The sequence below is a fragment of the Thalassophryne amazonica genome, chromosome 7 (genome assembly GCF_902500255.1).
Source record: "Thalassophryne amazonica chromosome 7, fThaAma1.1, whole genome shotgun sequence".
Taxonomy (NCBI): domain Eukaryota; kingdom Metazoa; phylum Chordata; class Actinopteri; order Batrachoidiformes; family Batrachoididae; genus Thalassophryne; species Thalassophryne amazonica.
Genome location: NC_047109.1, coordinates 97676304 through 97694667, shown reverse-complemented (window position 1 = coordinate 97694667; position 18364 = coordinate 97676304). Strand labels below are relative to the sequence as shown.

The window sequence follows — 18364 nt, the reverse complement described above, 5'->3', positions numbered from 1 at the left end:
AATAAAATAAATCACATTAGGATTCTTCCTCTCTGGCTGTAAATATTATTTGCAGTCTGGCTGACAAATCCTTTCATTTAGTGTTTAACATGAATTGTTGTAGAGGGAGAGGATTCTGCAGAAAGGCAAGATAATTTATGTCAACAGCCAACATGGAAGAAAGTGGAAAACAAAGGAAGAAAGAAGGAAAGAAACACCTCTAAACTCACTAATAGCTGCCATTTGTCAGTTTCTTCAGTCTAATTCTATTTGCCCATGTGTCTCTCATCTTGAGAAGTGACAAATTAACTCTTCCTGCACACAGGAAACAGCTATAGAAACTAATGGTTGGGGAAACAGCTGTCAGAGGTGCTGCGATTTTCCATCTGAGAAGGTGTTTAAGCAGCTGGATGGCTCGCATGGCTTAAACTAAACCTTGAAACCCCAGCTAGAACATCCAGCCACTGCTCAGGCAGGGGGTAGAGAAAAAGAGATAAAACAGAAAAGAGATACAAAGGAGACCTATGTCTTCTCACTGTCAGTATACACAGTAGGTAATTTGTACGTGCATACATCACAGTATGCATGTATTCACTATGCATGTCATGTTCCTGCCCATGATGGTTTCATGTCCTGAATCTTGTGTTTGATTTATATGATATCAGGTTGCCATCGTCATGCTTCAGTTATATTTTGTCTTGTTTTTATTTATTTTTGATGTATCATCGGCTTGCCATGTATTTAGTTTTGCTTTATTTATTATCTGCTTTCACTCTTGGTCCCTTAGTTGATTTAGTCTTAGGTTCATTCTGTTTATCACATTTATTATATTGTGTTTTAGTCACAGGGTTTTGTTACTATTTATTTTTAGTGCTTCTTTTCTGTTATGTTCAATTCATTATTTATTGCACTTTCTGTTTATCAGTTATCTTGTTTCATTAATTGCATTATTCTGTAGTCATCTGGTTTGTTTATTCTCTGTTTGTCAGTAGTTTATTTTTGCTCATCTCATTTGTGATTTCAGTTGTGCTTTAATGTCAGGTTTTGTTTCCAGTTCTCATGTTCATGCTCTGTTCCTGATCCTGGTTATAGTTGCATTTTATTCTGTCCATGGTTTCTATTTTGACTGCCCCTGCACCAGCTCTTGTGTCTTTGTCTGTCACTATGACTCTTTTTGCTCTGTGTTTTCTTCCACTTCCACTCTTGCCCCTGCTCATGTGTCTTTGTCTCTTTCATCACTCCACTCTGTGTTTTCCTGCCTTTACTTTCTTGCACTGTGCACAAGCTTTGTCTTCCCCAGTCACGCCCCTTCCAGAACCTTCACTGACACCTGCATCTTGTTTCACTGATTACATCACCAGTTATTTAAGCCCTCACAGTCTCACAGCTCACTGCCAGATCGTTGACTTTGTCACTTTCCAGCCTCTGTCTCACGTCTTGTTTGTCCAGCCTATCAGTATTTGACCTTGCCGTTTTTTTTTTGTTTTGTCTTGCCTCTGATTGCCCTTTTGCTGTGTATTTTAACCTGTGCCTGCTTTTGACTACACTCTGTTTCTTGTCTGTCTGCTACCTCTGCCACGCTGCTGGACCACACGTGTACCGACTACCTGCTTGTTGAGCCAATATTAAACCCTTTTGAACTCTATCAGTCGTGTGAGTTTGCAGGTTGTGTCCTACAGTTTGTGCCACGCCTGATAACGCACAAGTATTTTTATGCACCGGCAAAAAAGGCTTCAGCTTAATCAACATTAACCTCATTTATCTACTGACACAAACTTCAGAAAAGCATACCTCTTGGCTGTCAAAAGCAGTTTTCTCTCCAACACATTCTTTGTGCACATAGTTTCTGCAGTTTGTTAGGTAGAAATATAAGGATTAAATCAAATTAGGAATGACACTGATTAAGGTGGTCTGAATAAATGAATATATATGACAATGTCTTTTGTTAATGTTCTTTCAAACTTGTTTTCTTTTATGGCTTCACTTTGGTGATTCTAAGTCAGGAGATAGAACACAATATAATCAAAACAATGTCTTCATTAGCATTCCACTCAGGTTAGAAGCTTGATTACTAAATTATTATGGTGCTATTAAAAACACCTTCAGTAAATACTATTTTAGGTTCTGTTGCACGTTATCATGATTTTCTAACATTAGACAGATGTTTCTTTTTTTCGATTGTTGCATTTTCATGTGCTGACAAACATGTTTTGTGTGTGTGTGTGTGTGTTCTGAGGAATATTTCAAATTCAGTTTCAAATTTATTAATTTATACAGCGCCAAATCACAAGCCTCAAGGCGCTTCATAACATCATTTAAAAAGCAGCATAAAATGAATTAAGATCAAAACACAATAAAAATTTAAAACATAAATAAATAAAAGGAATAAAAGAAATAAAAAAGAAATAAAAGAAGACACACAATCATGTAAAATACTAATGATAAAACAGGGAAAACAAGTGTGTCTTCAGTCTGGCTTTAAAAGTCTCCACAGAGTCCCGAATGTCGGATCTGCGCAGGCAGATCATTCCATAGAGCTGGGCGTGGTAAGAGAAAGCTCTGTAACCCGCTGACTTTTTCTTCACCTTAGGGACACACAATCAGCCTGCACCCTGTGAACACAGAGCCCGAGCCGGCATGTAGGACTCAACCAGGCCGGCCAAGTAGAGGGGGAGCCACTCCACAAGCAATTTTATAGGTCAATAATAATACTTTAAAATCAGATCTCAGAGAGACTGGAAGCCAGTGAAGGGATGCCAGAACTGGCGTAATATGGTCAAACATTCTGCTTCGTGTCAAAAGCCTTGCAGCAGCATTTTGAACCAGTTGAAGACCCCTGATGCTGGACTGCGGTAAACCAGAAAACAAAGCATTACAATAATCCAATCTGGAAGAAATAAATCATGACGTCTCAGCATCAGCCATAGACAGGATGGGACGAATCTTTGATATATTTCTTAGATGGAAGAAAGCAGTCCTCGTAATGTCCCTAATGTGGAGGTCAAAGGACAACGTAGGATCAAAAATTACCCCAAGGTTCCTCACTTTGTCAGTATGATGTATAATGCATGAACCCAGGCTAAGCGCCATCTGATCAAATTGATGCCGATGCCTTGCTGGACCAAGAACCATCATTTCAGTCTTATCAGAGTTCAAAAGTAGAAATTTACTAGACATCCAACTTCTCACTGCTGCAAGGCAGTCTTCTAGAGATTTTATGTAAACAGGATTTCCAGCAGCTATTGGCATATACAACTGAGTGTCATCAGCATAGCAATGAAAAGCAACCCCAAAATGCCGCAATATATTCCCAAGGGGTGCTATATACATGGAAAACAGCAGTGGACCCAGAACAGATCCCTGCGGAACCCCAAACTTCATGCCCCTAAAATCAGAGGTAGTGTCATTTCACAAAACACAGTGGGAATGACCAGACAAATAAGACGTCAACCATGCAAGGGCAGTTCCAGTAATCCCAAAACAATTTTCTAGTCTATCAAGTAGAATATGATGATCAACGGTGTCAAATGCACCATTGATCAATTTCAGGACCTCTTGGCCGATTTCATTCATACTGCATGTGAGAATTTCTAGTGATAACAACATTTCAGCATGACATTACGTTGAAGGTTAAGGTCAATTAAGGCCACTGATTAGTCTGAAAAATCACATCCACAATAACCTGATGTCGCTGTGACATAATGTACAAATCAGCATATGGCAATCTGTTTGTTGATTCATATAAACCTGAGCTCATTCTTCTACCTTTCTTAGTTTAAAAATTATTGTGGGAATGTGAGGTTCTTTTCATGATCAAATTACACATACTGTCATTTGTTGGTGTGATAGAGTAATTTGCATTTCTTGTGGCTATCCATTATTAGTGAAAAAACTTACACTTTATTTTTATTATCATTGCACATTCTTGTGTGTGGTACACATCTACTACTATAAACAACAGGTTGGCCATCATCATATCCCAAGATTCTTGAAATGGAGCAATATCTCCACAGGTGGACATTTTACAATTAATACAGGCACAATAGAATTTCGCCATGAGCTCTAGTGTTGTATATTTATGGTTGTAGCTACCAATAAGCCATGTCTGTCATAATATGTAAACATCTGTTTATAAATGAGTATTCCTGACTTTACTCACTTCCTTTAATGTTATTTGATGTGGTCAACTCAACAGTAATTCTCCACTGCTACAACTGTGTTTACAGTATTTGAAATGTATGACGATGTTTTTCTTCTTGTTTTCTTTGCCTCTTGGGTGGTGTCAATGTGCCACAAGGATGAGGAGTTTTTGAGTTCCATGTCAAGCTCAAGTGCACTCGGAAGCAACCTGGGCTCAAACCCACTGGCACCTCAGTTTATGGACAACCTATTCTACTGCCTGAGCTCCAGTTGCCACATATATGACACTCTGATCATTGATATTGTTCTTTCACTACAAGAAAATTCCCACCTTCACATCACTTAACATCTCCCACAAAGCAAATACTACATGATTTCTCCTTAATTAATTCTTCTGCACTCTGTGAAGTTCTTAAAGCAATTAAATTCATCAATGTGTTCCCTTGATACCCTTCCCATTAAATTGTTTGCCTATTCCCTCATGCATTACTAATGATATACTAAATATAATTAATATCCATTTGCTTGCTGAGAACTTCCTCCACCTCTTTCAATCCTGCCTCTAATTCTCCACAACAAAAAAGGAAAATCTAAATCCATGTAAATGCAGACCAGTTTCAAATATTTTTTTTAGTAACCCTATGTATACTATTTATTTCACTGCTTAGATTTGTTCAAGATCACAACAGCAAATCATCCATGTCTACTAATGAACTGCTATGATCTCACCATTGACGTGGCACATTTTACACCAGATGGGCTTTCTGATGCAACTTTACATCTACAAGGAGAAAGAACCTAAGGTGCATGTTTTGATGATGGGAAGGAACCAGAACACCTGGATGAAACCTACGGGAAACAGTGCCAACATTCAATCCCCAGACAGAAAGGAACCTAAAAATGATCCACGTATGATAATGGCATGTTCTAAACTGTCCAGCAACATCAGTGTTTTTACCTCAATGATACTCATCCATTGTTCACAGTTTCTTTTGCCAGCAGCTTTGGAAAATTAATGAAGAAAAGTCCTGAGTCCTGAGTAAATAGTTAGTTGTGCAGAAGAAAATCTTAATTAATGCTGCATTCACATGTTGGGTGTAAGTGACAGATAGACAAATGTGATGTGATTAGACTCTTTCTCTCCGATTGTTCTGTCTGAGTTATTTTCATTAGTTACTTCATCCAAACCATCAACATGTTTATTAGACCCCATTCCTACCAGGCTGCTCAAGGAAGCCCTACCATTATTTAATGCTTCGATCTTAAATATGATCAATCTGTCTTTGTTAGTTGGCTATGTACCACAGGCTTTTAAGGTGGCAGTAATTAAACCATTACTTAAAAAGCCATCACTTGACCCAGCTATCTTAGCTAATTATAGGCCAATCTCCAACCTTCCTTTTCTCTCAAAAATTCTTGAAAGGGTAGTTGTAAAACAGCTAACTGATCATCTGCAGAGGAATGGTCTATTTGAAGAGTTTCAGTCAGGTTTTAGAATTCATCATAGTACAGAAACAGCATTAGTGAAGGTTACAAATGATCTTCTTATGGCCTCGGACAGTGGACTCATCTCTGTGCTTGTTCTGTTAGACCTCAGTGCTGCTTTTGATACTGTTGACCATAAAATTTTATTACAGAGATTAGAGCATGCCATAGGTATTAAAGGCACTGCGCTGCGGTGGTTTGAATCATATTTGTCTAATAGATTACAATTTGTTCATGTAAATGGGGAATCTTCTTCACAGACTAAAGTTAATTATGGAGTTCCACAAGGTTCTGTGCTAGGACCAATTTTATTCACTTTATACATGCTTCCCTTAGGCAGTATTATTAGACGGTATTGCTTAAATTTTCATTGTTACGCAGATGATACCCAGCTTTATCTATCCATGAAGCCAGAGGACACACACCAATTAGCTAAACTGCAGGATTGTCTTACAGACATAAAGACATGGATGACCTCTAATTTCCTGCTTTTAAACTCAGATAAAACTGAAGTTATTGTACTTGGCCCCACAAATCTTAGAAACATGGTGTCTAACCAGATCCTTACTCTGGATGGCATTACCCTGACCTCTAGTAATACTGTGAGAAATCTTGGAGTCATTTTTGATCAGGATATGTCATTCAAAGCGCATATTAAACAAATATGTAGGACTGCTTTTTTGCATTTACGCAATATCTCTAAAATCAGAAAGGTCTTGTCTCAGAGTGATGCTGAAAAACTAATTCATGCATTTATTTCCTCTAGGCTGGACTATTGTAATTCATTATTATCAGGTTGTCCTAAAAGTTCCCTAAAAAGCCTTCAGTTAATTCAAAATGCTGCAGCTAGAGTACTGACGGGGACTAGAAGGAGAGAGCATATCTCACCCATATTGGCCTCTCTTCATTGGCTTCCTGTTAATTCTAGAATAGAATTTAAAATTCTTCTTCTTACTTATAAGGTTTTGAATAATCAGGTCCCATCTTATCTTAGGGACCTCGTAATACCATATCACCCCAATAGAGCGCTTCGCTCTGACTGCAGGCTTACTTGTAGTTCCTAGGGTTTGTAAGAGTAGAATGGGAGGCAGAGCCTTCAGCTTTCAGGCTCCTCTCCTGTGGAACCAGCTCCCAATTCAGATCAGGGAGACAGACACCCTCTCTACTTTTAAGATTAGGCTTAAAACTTTCCTTTTTGCTAAAGCTTATAGTTAGGGCTGGATCAGGTGACCCTGAACCATCCCTTAGTTATGCTGCTATAGACGTAGACTGCTGGGGGGTTCCCATGATGCACTGTTTCTTTCTCTTTTTGCTCTGTATGCACCACTCTGCATTTAATCATTAGTGATCGATCTCTGCTCCCCTCCACAGCATGTCTTTTTCCTGGTTCTCTCCCTCAGCCCCAACCAGTCCCAGCAGAAGACTGCCCCTCCCTGAGCCTGGTTCTGCTGGAGGATTCTTCCTGTTAAAAGGGAGTTTTTCCTTCCCACTGTAGCCAAGTGCTTGCTCACAGGGGGTCGTTTTGACCGTTGGGGTTTTACATAATTATTGTATGGCCTTGCCTTACAATATAAAGCGCCTTGGGGCAACTGTTTGTTGTGATTTGGCGCTATATAAAAAAATTGATTGATTGATTGATTGATTGATGTTTCCTTTTTTTAAATGAGAGGACAATGGTAACAGCACACCATGATGACACTTGCTGTCAAAGGTTAAGGACAAGAAGAGTGACAAATCAGATGTTATTTTATCTTCAAAAATGAGGAAAAGATGGGAAGCAAGAGATGGTCTATTGAAACTTTTTAAAATCAGACAAACAGGAATAATTTATGCAATATCACAAAAATTTAATTGCAGTTTCAATAAAAGTTGACTTTTTAAGCAACCACCAGAGCCAGAGTGTCCTGTTTATGTATAATGTGGTGCAAAACACAACCTCTGTTGTGTCTTTTAACCAGGTTTTCCAAAACACATAAAAATTGCAGGATTTCACGTCATTTTTTTCATGCTTTTTTCTGAACATGTAATTTATTTGTAATAGTTAACTGTTAACTTAGCTACTATTATTTTTATGTCGTTTGTTAAATGTTCTCCTAAAAGTCATATCAGTTCTTCGGACTGATATGACTGAAAAGCCTGACTACAGATAATATTGTGTAAGTCTATTTTGTAATGCTGCTCCTCCGTCTCATTTTTTCCTTTTATTACCTGAGCGGGCTGTGCAATAAACAGTTTATAAAGGTCATCCTGTGTCTTTATTCTTTTTATTTATGATGTGATGACATAAGGAGTTTTCAAAGCGGTTTCCTCCCATGCCTTTTACTGTTGAAAACATGTATTGCATGCATATCATGTCTCCTTGCCTTTCTGCAAACAAAGATTTATGAATATCCTTTAGAATGTAAACCATTTCTACATGAGGGTGAAAAAAATAAACAAGACCTAATCCCGCAGAGGCTTATATCAATATGAATTCGGATGACTGTGAAACGCGCGCACACACACACACACAGACACACACATGCACAAACCTTCACACACACAAAATGCTCTGTGGAATTTTCTTTGTGTTAATAATACATGGAGGAGACAGTTTCACAAAGACAGACTGTAAATCTATAAGAAAACATATTCTGCATCTGCAGTCTGATTGCAGCCAACTCGACAAATATCACAACTCCAGTAAAACGTTTGATTTAGTGACTGAATTGTATTCCAGTCACTTAGCTGGCAATGGTTGGGTTTCACACCATGTGAACAGGTGAAACATGTGAGAAAGACTGAAGATGAACAGCTATCTAAGTTCCAGCACTTGTTTCCGAAAACAGTATCAGACTTTCGTAAACTGATGTTTGACATTATGTTCCACACTGCTGCTGAGAAAAGGCGTGAATACAGACCACAGACTTCAGACCAGAGGATCCTCGATTCAAAACCCAGGCGGCAAATGGCTATAGATGCCTTTACCGTGTCAAATCTCACGCCTAATCACATTCTCGCTGGGGAGGCAGAGATTATCTTGTCAGTGTTAACAAGCATTTGCGGGTGGTGGAGTGGACAAGCAACAAGCAATTTGTTTGCAACATTGCGTCGTTATGGAGGTGAGTTCAACCAAAATATGTATTTAGGTGTTTAACTAAGATAATCGTGAGTCTTTAATGCGAGTTTTATAAGAAAAAAAGAAAAAGGTGTGTTGCTGTTAGGGTTGCGTGTCGGGAACTGGTTCTTTTCCGGTATCCTTAAGAAATTATTCGATCCATCGACAACAATAGCCTTTTTGCTTAACAATTCTCTTATTGGTCCTTCAGAGTGGCCATTGTTTTGGGGGTGTTTGTCAGGAAAATGATAATTTCTCTACATTGATTACAGACCCTCCAGCGGGTCTGTAATCAACCATTTCTGCAGAACCAATGAAGCAATGTTTTGATCTGCTGCTTCGTTGGTCCTATGTTTTATTTCACTTGATCTTAATTTTTTTCCCTGCTAAAACCCTAAAGAGCATATGTCTGTGAGTAATATTTACCTTTTTTATGTTAAAATGACCTGTTATGGTCTTCTGAAACAACTGATGGATGTATTTTATAACTTAAACACGGGACCAATACTAACGTGTTAGCAAGTCTATGGCATTAAGCTGAGCCATTATCAAGCCTCCCTCCCCAGTGTGCAAAGGATTTTGAGATACTCTAAAACCGTGAATAAGGGCCCCTGGGCAAGGTCCTTCATCCCCTAGACAAGCATAGTCATTGTGGCTGTGTGGGCTTCCTGGAAAGTGTCTATATCTGACAAATATATCATTTCATGGTGTCTTTGTGACATTATCCTAACATCACTCTTGGCATTTGATTACAAACCATTGTCCCTGGTAGAATGTCAGTCATTAAACCACGTTTGGTCTAAATATGAACAAAACCAGAACAAGCAGACGACTGGGCACACAGGGACACATACACACGGTATAAACCCTTGCATATACATTCACCGGAACAGAGAATTAACAGTAGATGTCCTTACTGAGTGTAGAGTGGATGGACACTCTGTACAGTGTGGCCTGTAGAAGAGGCTGCCACTGGACACACATGCTGGTAGGACGCACCTGATAGGTTGACAGGCCAGACACACCGAGGAACACTGCATACACAGAGAGAAATATACAGTTAGTTCAATAATCTATTTTTGTTTTGTTTTCCCATCTGTTTTCATCAGGAAAAACTGACTTTTCTCAATCTCCAATCACGCAATGAAAACCTGATGAAAAACAGTGTTTCTTCTAAAACAGGAATCTCCAACATGACTCCTGGAGAGCACCTGAACTGCTGGTTTCCTAACTTCCCATGCTCCACCCACAGTCAGGTGTGTTCACCCAACCAAGCGCAAACAAACAAAAATCCTGTAAGTAGAGCAGGTAAATATAAAAACATGCATGGTTGATACTCCCCACGAGCAGGATTGGAGACCCCCATTCTAAAACTTTAACAACACACCCCCTTTTCATCCACTTGATCTGAAAGCTGTATATCCACTTGAAAAAAATTCTCTTGATGTTGTGTAGAATAGAACCCAGAGTCGCTAATACGGAGAAGTCCCTCTGTGTTTCTCACTACTTAGTCTCTTATATGGATGTTTTTTTCTGCAGCTTAAGACAGAAAAAACTGGATGAAATTTGAAGCAGCTGACATTGTAATGAAGCACCTACATATAACGTGGGATTATAATACTATATGAGAACAACAAAAGCACTGACAGCAATATATTTGTGACAATTACCTTGTTTCAGGAGTGCTTCCAACATGACTGAAATGAATAAATTGCTTTCTGTACAAGCTCATCTCCTTTTTCTCTCATTAAAATGGACTTTGCTCATCTAGTCATTGTGTCACAAAAAAGTCCTCTGAATCAGGTCACAACTGCATTAATCTGTTCCATCTTGTTGACTGATTAATGTGTAATGCAACACAAACATCTTGTCAGCTTCTTAATTAGTCTGTCACCTTCTGTGCAAACAGTTTTTTTTTTTTTGGCTGTGTGGAGCAGCTACAGGATGTACGGCCCACAGAGCAGAGAGGAAAGAAGAGGGTACAGACATGACCTAAGATGTGAGAATGTTCAGACAACAACACAGAACTGTCAAATATCTGCTGTTACTGTGTACATTGTTTTGCATGAATGTAACCAGTTCCATGTGGGACAAGGCTTTTGACCTCCAAAACATGTCTCTTATTGCAGGTCAAAAACTAGTGAATCATGAGTCTGGTCTGCTTGATGTTTGTTCCTATTATCAAAAAACACCTGTGCAAGTTTTTCCCTTACCATTATTGGCAATGCGCTGGCTCATGGTAAGGTGTGTGTGTGTGGGGGGGGGGGGGGGGGGGGGGGGGGGGTGTCTGATGTTTAAACCTTACCCATGTGAAACACCTTGGGGCAATGCATGTTGTGATTTGATGATGTAAAAATAAATGGAATTAAATCATGAGGATCTTCATGCCTACTTTCCAAGCCACAATTTTCCAATTTTTTTTTGCCAAAATATTTTTATTAATATTTTGTACATAATTTAACAATCACAAAACAAACAACAAACATGGTGCATATATCAAGTTTATGCAATCTATTGCATTTACTGACGGTAATGTGTTTTAACAAAACAATTTTGCAAAACTTTACACATCCCAGGGTTACAGTCTCTTTTTAGTCCTTTGAATCATCCTCCAATAGTTTTAAATCTTTAACATACGAGGTCTGTGATAAAAGTAACGGACCTTATTATTTTTTTCAAAAACCATATGGATTTGAATCACGTTTGATTACATCAGACATGCTTGAACCCTCGTGGGCATGCAAGAGTTTTTTCACACCTGTCGGTTACGTCATTCGCCTGTGGGCAGTCTTTGAGTGAGGAGTTGCCCACCCTCTCGTCGTTTTTTTCATTGTTTAGGAATGGCTCAGAGACTGCTGCTTTGTTTGATCAAAATTTTTTCAAAACTGTAAGACACAACTGAGTGGACACCATTCGATAAATTCAGCTGGTTTTCTGTAAAAATTTTAACGGCTGATGAGAGATTTTGGTCTGGTAGTGTCGCTTTAAGGACGGCCCACGGTGCCTGACGGCGATCTGCGCTTCGAGGCGACAGCGTCTCGCCGTTTCAAGTTGAAAACTTCCACATTTCAGGCTCTGTTGACCCAGTAAGTCGTCAGAGAACAGAGAACTTTCAGAAGAAGTTGGCATGAGGAGTTTATTCGGACATTCCATTGTTAACAGACATTTTGTAATGAAAGAACGTGCGGGCAGAGTCGCATGTCGGGCCGGACCCGACCGCGGGGGGTCGCGACAGGAAAAACACCTCCATTGGAAACTTAACGGACAAGTTGGAACATGCCCAAGCTGTTAAACAATTTCTCAGTTACTCACTTGTTGAAAGCCATCAAAAGCCGCCTGAATTTTACAAATGGTTTTCAACACAGAGGGGTTTTTCCTGTCGCGGCGCACACAGATTTTCCGAGTCGTCACGGAAACGACTCGGCGAATTTGCGCGCACGTCTTTCATTAAAAAATGTCCTTAAACAGTGGAATGTCCGCATAAAGTCCTCATGCCGGCCTCTTCTGAATCTTCTCTGTTCTCTCACGACGTCCTGGGTGAATTAAGCCTTAAATTAGGATGTTTTCAGGTCGAAACAGGCCGACGACGGCGCCTGGAAGCGCTGCAGGACGTCCCGGTCCGTGGGAAGTCCTTACAGCGACAGAAACACCCCATAATCTCTCATCAGCCGTTAAACCTTTCACCGAAAACCAGCTTAATTTCTCCAATAGTGTCCACTCGGATATCCCTCACAAGTCCAGAAAAAATGTTGATAAAGCAACGCGCGCCGTCCGCAGCAGCTATTCAGACAAAGAGATTCCGACGGGCGGGGTGGAGCACTCCTCACTCAAGGCCTGCCCACAGGCGAATGACGTCACCGACACGCGTGAAAAAACTCACACATGCGCACGAGGGTTCAAGCATGTCTGACGTAAAAACATATGAATCAAATCCATTTATTTTTTGAAAAAAATAAAAAGGACCGCTTTTTTCATCACAGACCTCGTACAATATGAAAGGATTCCAAACATTTTCGAAAATCTCCTGTTTTCCCTTGAGAATGTATGAAATTTTTTCTAAGGGAAGGGTTGAAAGCATCTGTCATATCCACTGAGTGACAGTTGGTCTATGAGTTCTTTTCCAAAGCAGTGATATGCATTTTTTAGCAATCAAAAGACTTAAGTCTTTAAATATCCGTTCACTTTTAGTGAATTTGTGTTTTTCTGGATATACGCCCATTAAAAATAATTTTGGATCTAATATTATTTGCTTAGAAATGATTTTTCCCAGGACATCTCTTATATCACCCTAGAACAGTGCAATATGACTACAATGCCACATGTAATGGACTAGCATTCCTCTATGGTCTGTACATTTTGAGCACACATCAGGAATATTTTTGTTGTACCTGTTAAGATCTACTGGCTATCAGGTCTGGAAGATAGTTCAGGCTGGACACAAATGCAGGACTCTGACAACATGCTCTGTATGTAAAAACAATTTACTGAAACAGTAAACGGGGTCTGGTACACAGAAAGGCAGTCCAACAGGAATAACAAAACTAGGAACATCAGGCAAAGGCGTGGTCGAGGAAACAAGCAGGTGGTCAAAAAACACATGAAGCAGGCCGAACAAGAAAACAAGATACAGAGCTGGAGAGAAGGCACTAGGCGCATCAATCTGGCGAGGGAGTAAACCAAAATTAGGAGCTTAAATACACCCAGGTGATGAGGTGCAGTTTGAGAGCAGGTGTGCATGGAATACACCAGAATGAGGGTGTGGCCAGAGAGAGGGAAACACCCACCACCAAGAGCCAGCAGAGACAGACAAGAGAAAAAGTGACAGACAGACCCAAAGAGGAAAAACTCCAACAAGAGAACAAACAAAACAGAAAACAACTGAAAAAACACAAAGCCAAGAAATAAAAGCAGACAAAACTCAATTCCAGACAGGACCCCCCCCCAAGGGCCGGCTCCAGATGGCCCAGGAGCAGCAGGATGGGCCAAATGAAAATCACGAACAAGACCGGGGTCCAAAATAAAACGAGAGGGAACCCACGACCGCTCCCCGGGGCTGTAACCCTCCCAGTCAACCAAAAAGTGGAACCCACAGCCCCGACGGCGCAAAGCAAGCAGCCGCCGAACAGAAAAAACAGGCCCCCCATCCACGCACTGGGCGGGAGGCAGGGGAACGGCCAGAGGGCACAAAGAACTAGACTGGAAAGGTTTGATATTGCTAACATGAAATGTGGGATGAATGCGCATGGATGGGGGCAACTGGAGACGAACGGAAACGGGGTTGATAACCTTGGATACGGAAAAGGGACCAACAAACCTGGGAGCCAATTTTCGTGGAACCCCACGGAGAGATAAGTGGCGTGTAGACAATCAAACCTTTTGGCCTGCAGAATAGGCAGGAGCGATTGATCACTTGCGGTCTGCTGCGGCTTTATACAAAATAGAAGAACAACCGAGGGCTCGATGAGCCTTCTCCCAGGTTCGCTGGCAGCTAATGATCAGACTGAGGGCCGAGGGAACCGGGGAACGCAGGCTAACGAGTGAAAACAGAGATGGTTGATGGCCAAAAACTACATGAAACGGAGAATACCCAGATGAAGCAGAAGGCAGATGTGTGCTAACTGAGTTAGCACACGTCTAACTGAGTTGCTGCACTGTTAATTGAGTTAGCAGTGTGCTAACTCAATCCAAGATAGCTGAGATGCCCAAGTGGAAGGATGTTGCGAACATAAAATTCTGAGACACTTTTCCAATTCTTGATTAAAGCGTTCAGTCTGACCGTTAGCTTGAGGATGGTACCCAGATGTGAGACTGGATGTGGCCCCGAGGAGAAGGCAGAACACCCTCCAGAAACCCGACACAAACTGAGGACCCCGGTCTGAAACAATGTCCTGTGGAAAACCATGAAGACGGAACACATGAGTAAGCATGATTTCAGTGAGTTCCTTAGCAGATGGTAACTTAGACAGAGGCACAATATGACACATCTTTGACAAACGATCTACTACTGTTAGGATTACCGTGTGTCCATTAGATGGCGGAAGGCCAGTGACAAAATCTATGGAAATGTGAGGCCAAGGCTGTTTGGGAATTGACAGAGGCAACAACATACCAGCAGGAGGTCGTGTGGTAGACTTGTGCATGGCACAAACTTGACAGGAATTTACAAACTTTGCAATATCAGTTTCCATACAAGGCCACCAAAACCGTTGCTGCACAACAAACATGGTTTTCTTAATTCCTGGATGGCAGGAAAACTGACTGCTATGCCCCCAATCAATGACCTCCCCCCTGAGGGCTCCTGGGACAAACAATTTCCCCGAAGGACATTCGGCGGGAATAGATTCGTTAACAAGTGCGGACCTTACCCAAGTCTCAATTTCCCAGGTGATGGCAGAGATAAAACAAGATGGAGGTAGGATATTACCAGGCTCTACCGGGGCATTAGGACCATCATACTGTCTAGACAATGCGTCAGGTTTTCTGTTCTTAGAACCGGGCCGATAGGTGATGACAAAGTCGAAGTGACTGAAAAATATCGCCCAACGGGCCTGGCGGGCATTGAGGCGCTTAGCCGTGCATAAATAAGCCAAATTCTTATGATCAGTGTAGACTAGAAATGGCATCTGTGCCCCCTCGAGCCAATGCCGCCACTCCTCCAAGGCCACCTTTACCGCCAGCAGTTCCCGGTCCCCGATGCTGTAATTGCGTTCTGCTGCAGTTAACTTACGAGACAGATAGGCACACGGGTGTAGCCTTCTGTCAGTGGGACACATCTGTGACAGAATGGCTCCCATCTCAACGTCAGAAGCATTGACCTCGACCACAAACTGCCGAGCGGGGTCAGGAAGGAGCAGCACCAGGTCTGACGTAAAGCGTTGTTTTAGGACCCTGAATGCCTCATCACACTCCAGCGTCCACTTGAACGCTCAAAGGGATGAGGTCACATGATAAAGTGGAGAGGCTACCGAGCTGAAATTATGGATGAATTTACGATAGAAGTTAGCAAACCCCAGAAACCTCTGCACCTCCTTACGGCTGCCGGGTACCACCCACTCACGTACTGCCGCTACCTTATCAGGGTCCATCTGGATCCTCCCTTCTGTAATAACGAACCCCAGAAAAGACACTGTGGCTCTATGGAATTCACATTTCTCAGCTTTTACGTACAAATCGTTCTTCAGCAGGGTGCGTAGCACAGACCTTACATGCTGGATGTGGGTTTCAAGATCAGATGAGAAAATTAGAATGTCATCTAAGTAAACGAAGACAAATTTGTTTAGATATTTACGTAAAACATCGTTAACGAGGTTCTGGAAAATGGCTGGTGCATTAGTAAGGCCAAAATGCATCACCAGGTATTCGTAATGCCCCGTAGGTGTATTAAATGCCATCTTCCACTCATCTCCTTGCTTAATTCTGACTAAGTGATATGCATTCCGGAGATCCAATTTTGTAAACACTTTGGCGCCCTCTAGTGATTCAAACGCAGATGACATCAAAGGTAACGGATAGTGATTTTTCACAGTAATATCATTTAACCCACGATAATCTATGCAAGGACAAAGCGTTCTATCTTTCTTTTCAACAAAGAAAAACCCCGCTCCGCGGGTGATGAAGAGGGCCGAATCAACCCGGCATCAAGAGACTCCTGAATATATTCCTGCATAGCGGTGCGTTCTGGGCCTGACAACGAATACAGTTTTCCCCGAGGTGGACTTGCCCCAGGCAGGAGATCTATGGCACAGTCATAAACACGATGAGCTGGAAGTGACTTTGCTTTAGCCTTGCTAAATGCTGGCGCTAAATCATGATAATAGGCTGGTACTCCCACGAGATCAGGAGGAACAGCAAGTGGTGGAGATTTTGACCTGATCAAACATTTCCCAGAGCAAGATGATCCCCACTCGCTTATTGTCCCATTGACCCAGTTGATATTAGGGCTGTGCTGTTGCAGCCAGGGGTGCCCCAGGATCACAGGGGAGAATTGATTCCACATGGTTCTCATTGACAGTCAAACGTACGGACTGAGTTCAGTGAGAAATCTGTTCCAATTCGTGGCCATCCACTGCCCTAACCACCAGGGGGCACGGGAGGCGAAATAATTCAAGGCGCAGGGACTTGGCGAGCGATGGTAATATAAAATTAGCATCAGAACCTGAATCCACAAATGCGCGCACCAACTCAGTGGACTGATCTGATTCTAATTTAGCAGAAAGAAAATTCTGAGAAGCTGAGGAAGAAACTGAGCTGTGACTCACCCGTACAGAGGCTTGACGCTGTGCCGAGGCACCCCTGACCGGGCAACAAGAGACCCAGTGACCTGATTGTCCACAATAAAACAAAGTCCATCGTCACATCTGCGGCGTCGTTCCTCTTGTGACAGATGCGAATGGCCCAGCCGCGAGGGTTCTTGTACTCTATATTGTGTGGAGACAACCTCGGTGCGGTGAGATGAAGCTCCGCCCTGGTTAGAAGTGGAGCCGCGTCGTGGCTGGTAGCGCATCTCCTGGCGTGGGCGTCCTGATAAGCGCCGGTCGATCCGGATCACCAGGGCGATCATCTTGTTCAAATCTTCGGGAAGTTCGGCAGTGATCAACTTGTCCTGGATGTCGGCGGCCAGCCCTTGGAAAAAGACATCATGGAGGGCGGCTGGATTCCACTCGCTCTTGGTGGCAAGAATGCGGACGTCCATGGTGTAATCTGCCACCCGGCGAGTGCCCTGCTTCAACCTCAGAAGGGAGCGCGCGGCCTCGCGTCCCGGAGAGGCGTGCTGGAACACCTGCTGGAGAGCTCTAGTGAATGCTTGGAGGGAGGAGCAAGATAGCGACTGACGGCTCCACTCCCCTGTGGCCCACGCTGCAGCCCGGCCAGATAAGTGCGAAATCATGTATGCTATCCTCGTCCTATCGGACGGAAACATAGATGACATTAATTCGAAGTGCAGTTCACACTGTGTGATAAATGGTTGAACATCTCCAGTCTCTCCGGAGAAACGCTCCGGTCGAGACAGCTGAGTGCAAATGGCGGCATCAAGTACGGGTGCTGGGAAGGCGGTCAGCGTTCCAGGTGGGGAGAGACTGGTGCTACCTCTAGCTTGGTCCGGGCTGGCCTGAGAGTTGAGCTTCGACAGGAGTTGTTCCATAAGAGTGCTCACTGTGGATATAAAAGCATCCTGACGTTGTGCTAGCTCGCTAAAGCTGGTGCTGAGAGCAGCAAGCCGATCCTGTTGCTTGGCAAGCTGCCCACTATGGTGGCGTACTGTAAGTTGGAAAGATGTCGAGTCTGCTGTGTCCATTGTTGGCCAGATTGATCTGTCAGGTCTGGAAGATAGTTCAGGCTGGACACAAATGCAGGATTCTGTCAACAGGCTCTGTATGTAAAAACAGTTTACTGAAACAGTAAACGGGGTCCGGTACACAGAAAGGCAGTCCAACAGGAATAACAAAACTAGGAACATCAGGCAAAGGCGTGGTCAAGGAAACAAGCAGGTGGTCAAAAAACACATTAAGCAGGCCGAACAAGAAAACAAGATACAGAGCTGGAGAGAAGGCACTAGGCGCATCAATCTGGCGAGGGAGTAAAGCAAAATGAGGAGCTTAAATACACCCAGGTGATGAGGTGCAGATTGACAGCAGGTTTGCATGGACAATGTCGGACTCTGTA

The 18364-nt window shown here is 42.4% G+C and overlaps 1 protein-coding gene across 1 annotated transcript in view; it reads right to left on the bottom strand.

The window, feature by feature from the left end:
- Positions 1–18364, bottom strand: part of LOC117514639 (collagen alpha-1(XIV) chain-like) — a 496536-nt gene that overhangs the window by 192934 nt on the left and 285238 nt on the right. Inside the window, exon 23 of the mRNA XM_034175192.1 lies at positions 9619–9735. Within this exon, the coding sequence (XP_034031083.1) occupies positions 9619–9735 (117 nt within the window). The remainder of the gene's footprint in view (positions 1–9618; positions 9736–18364) is intronic.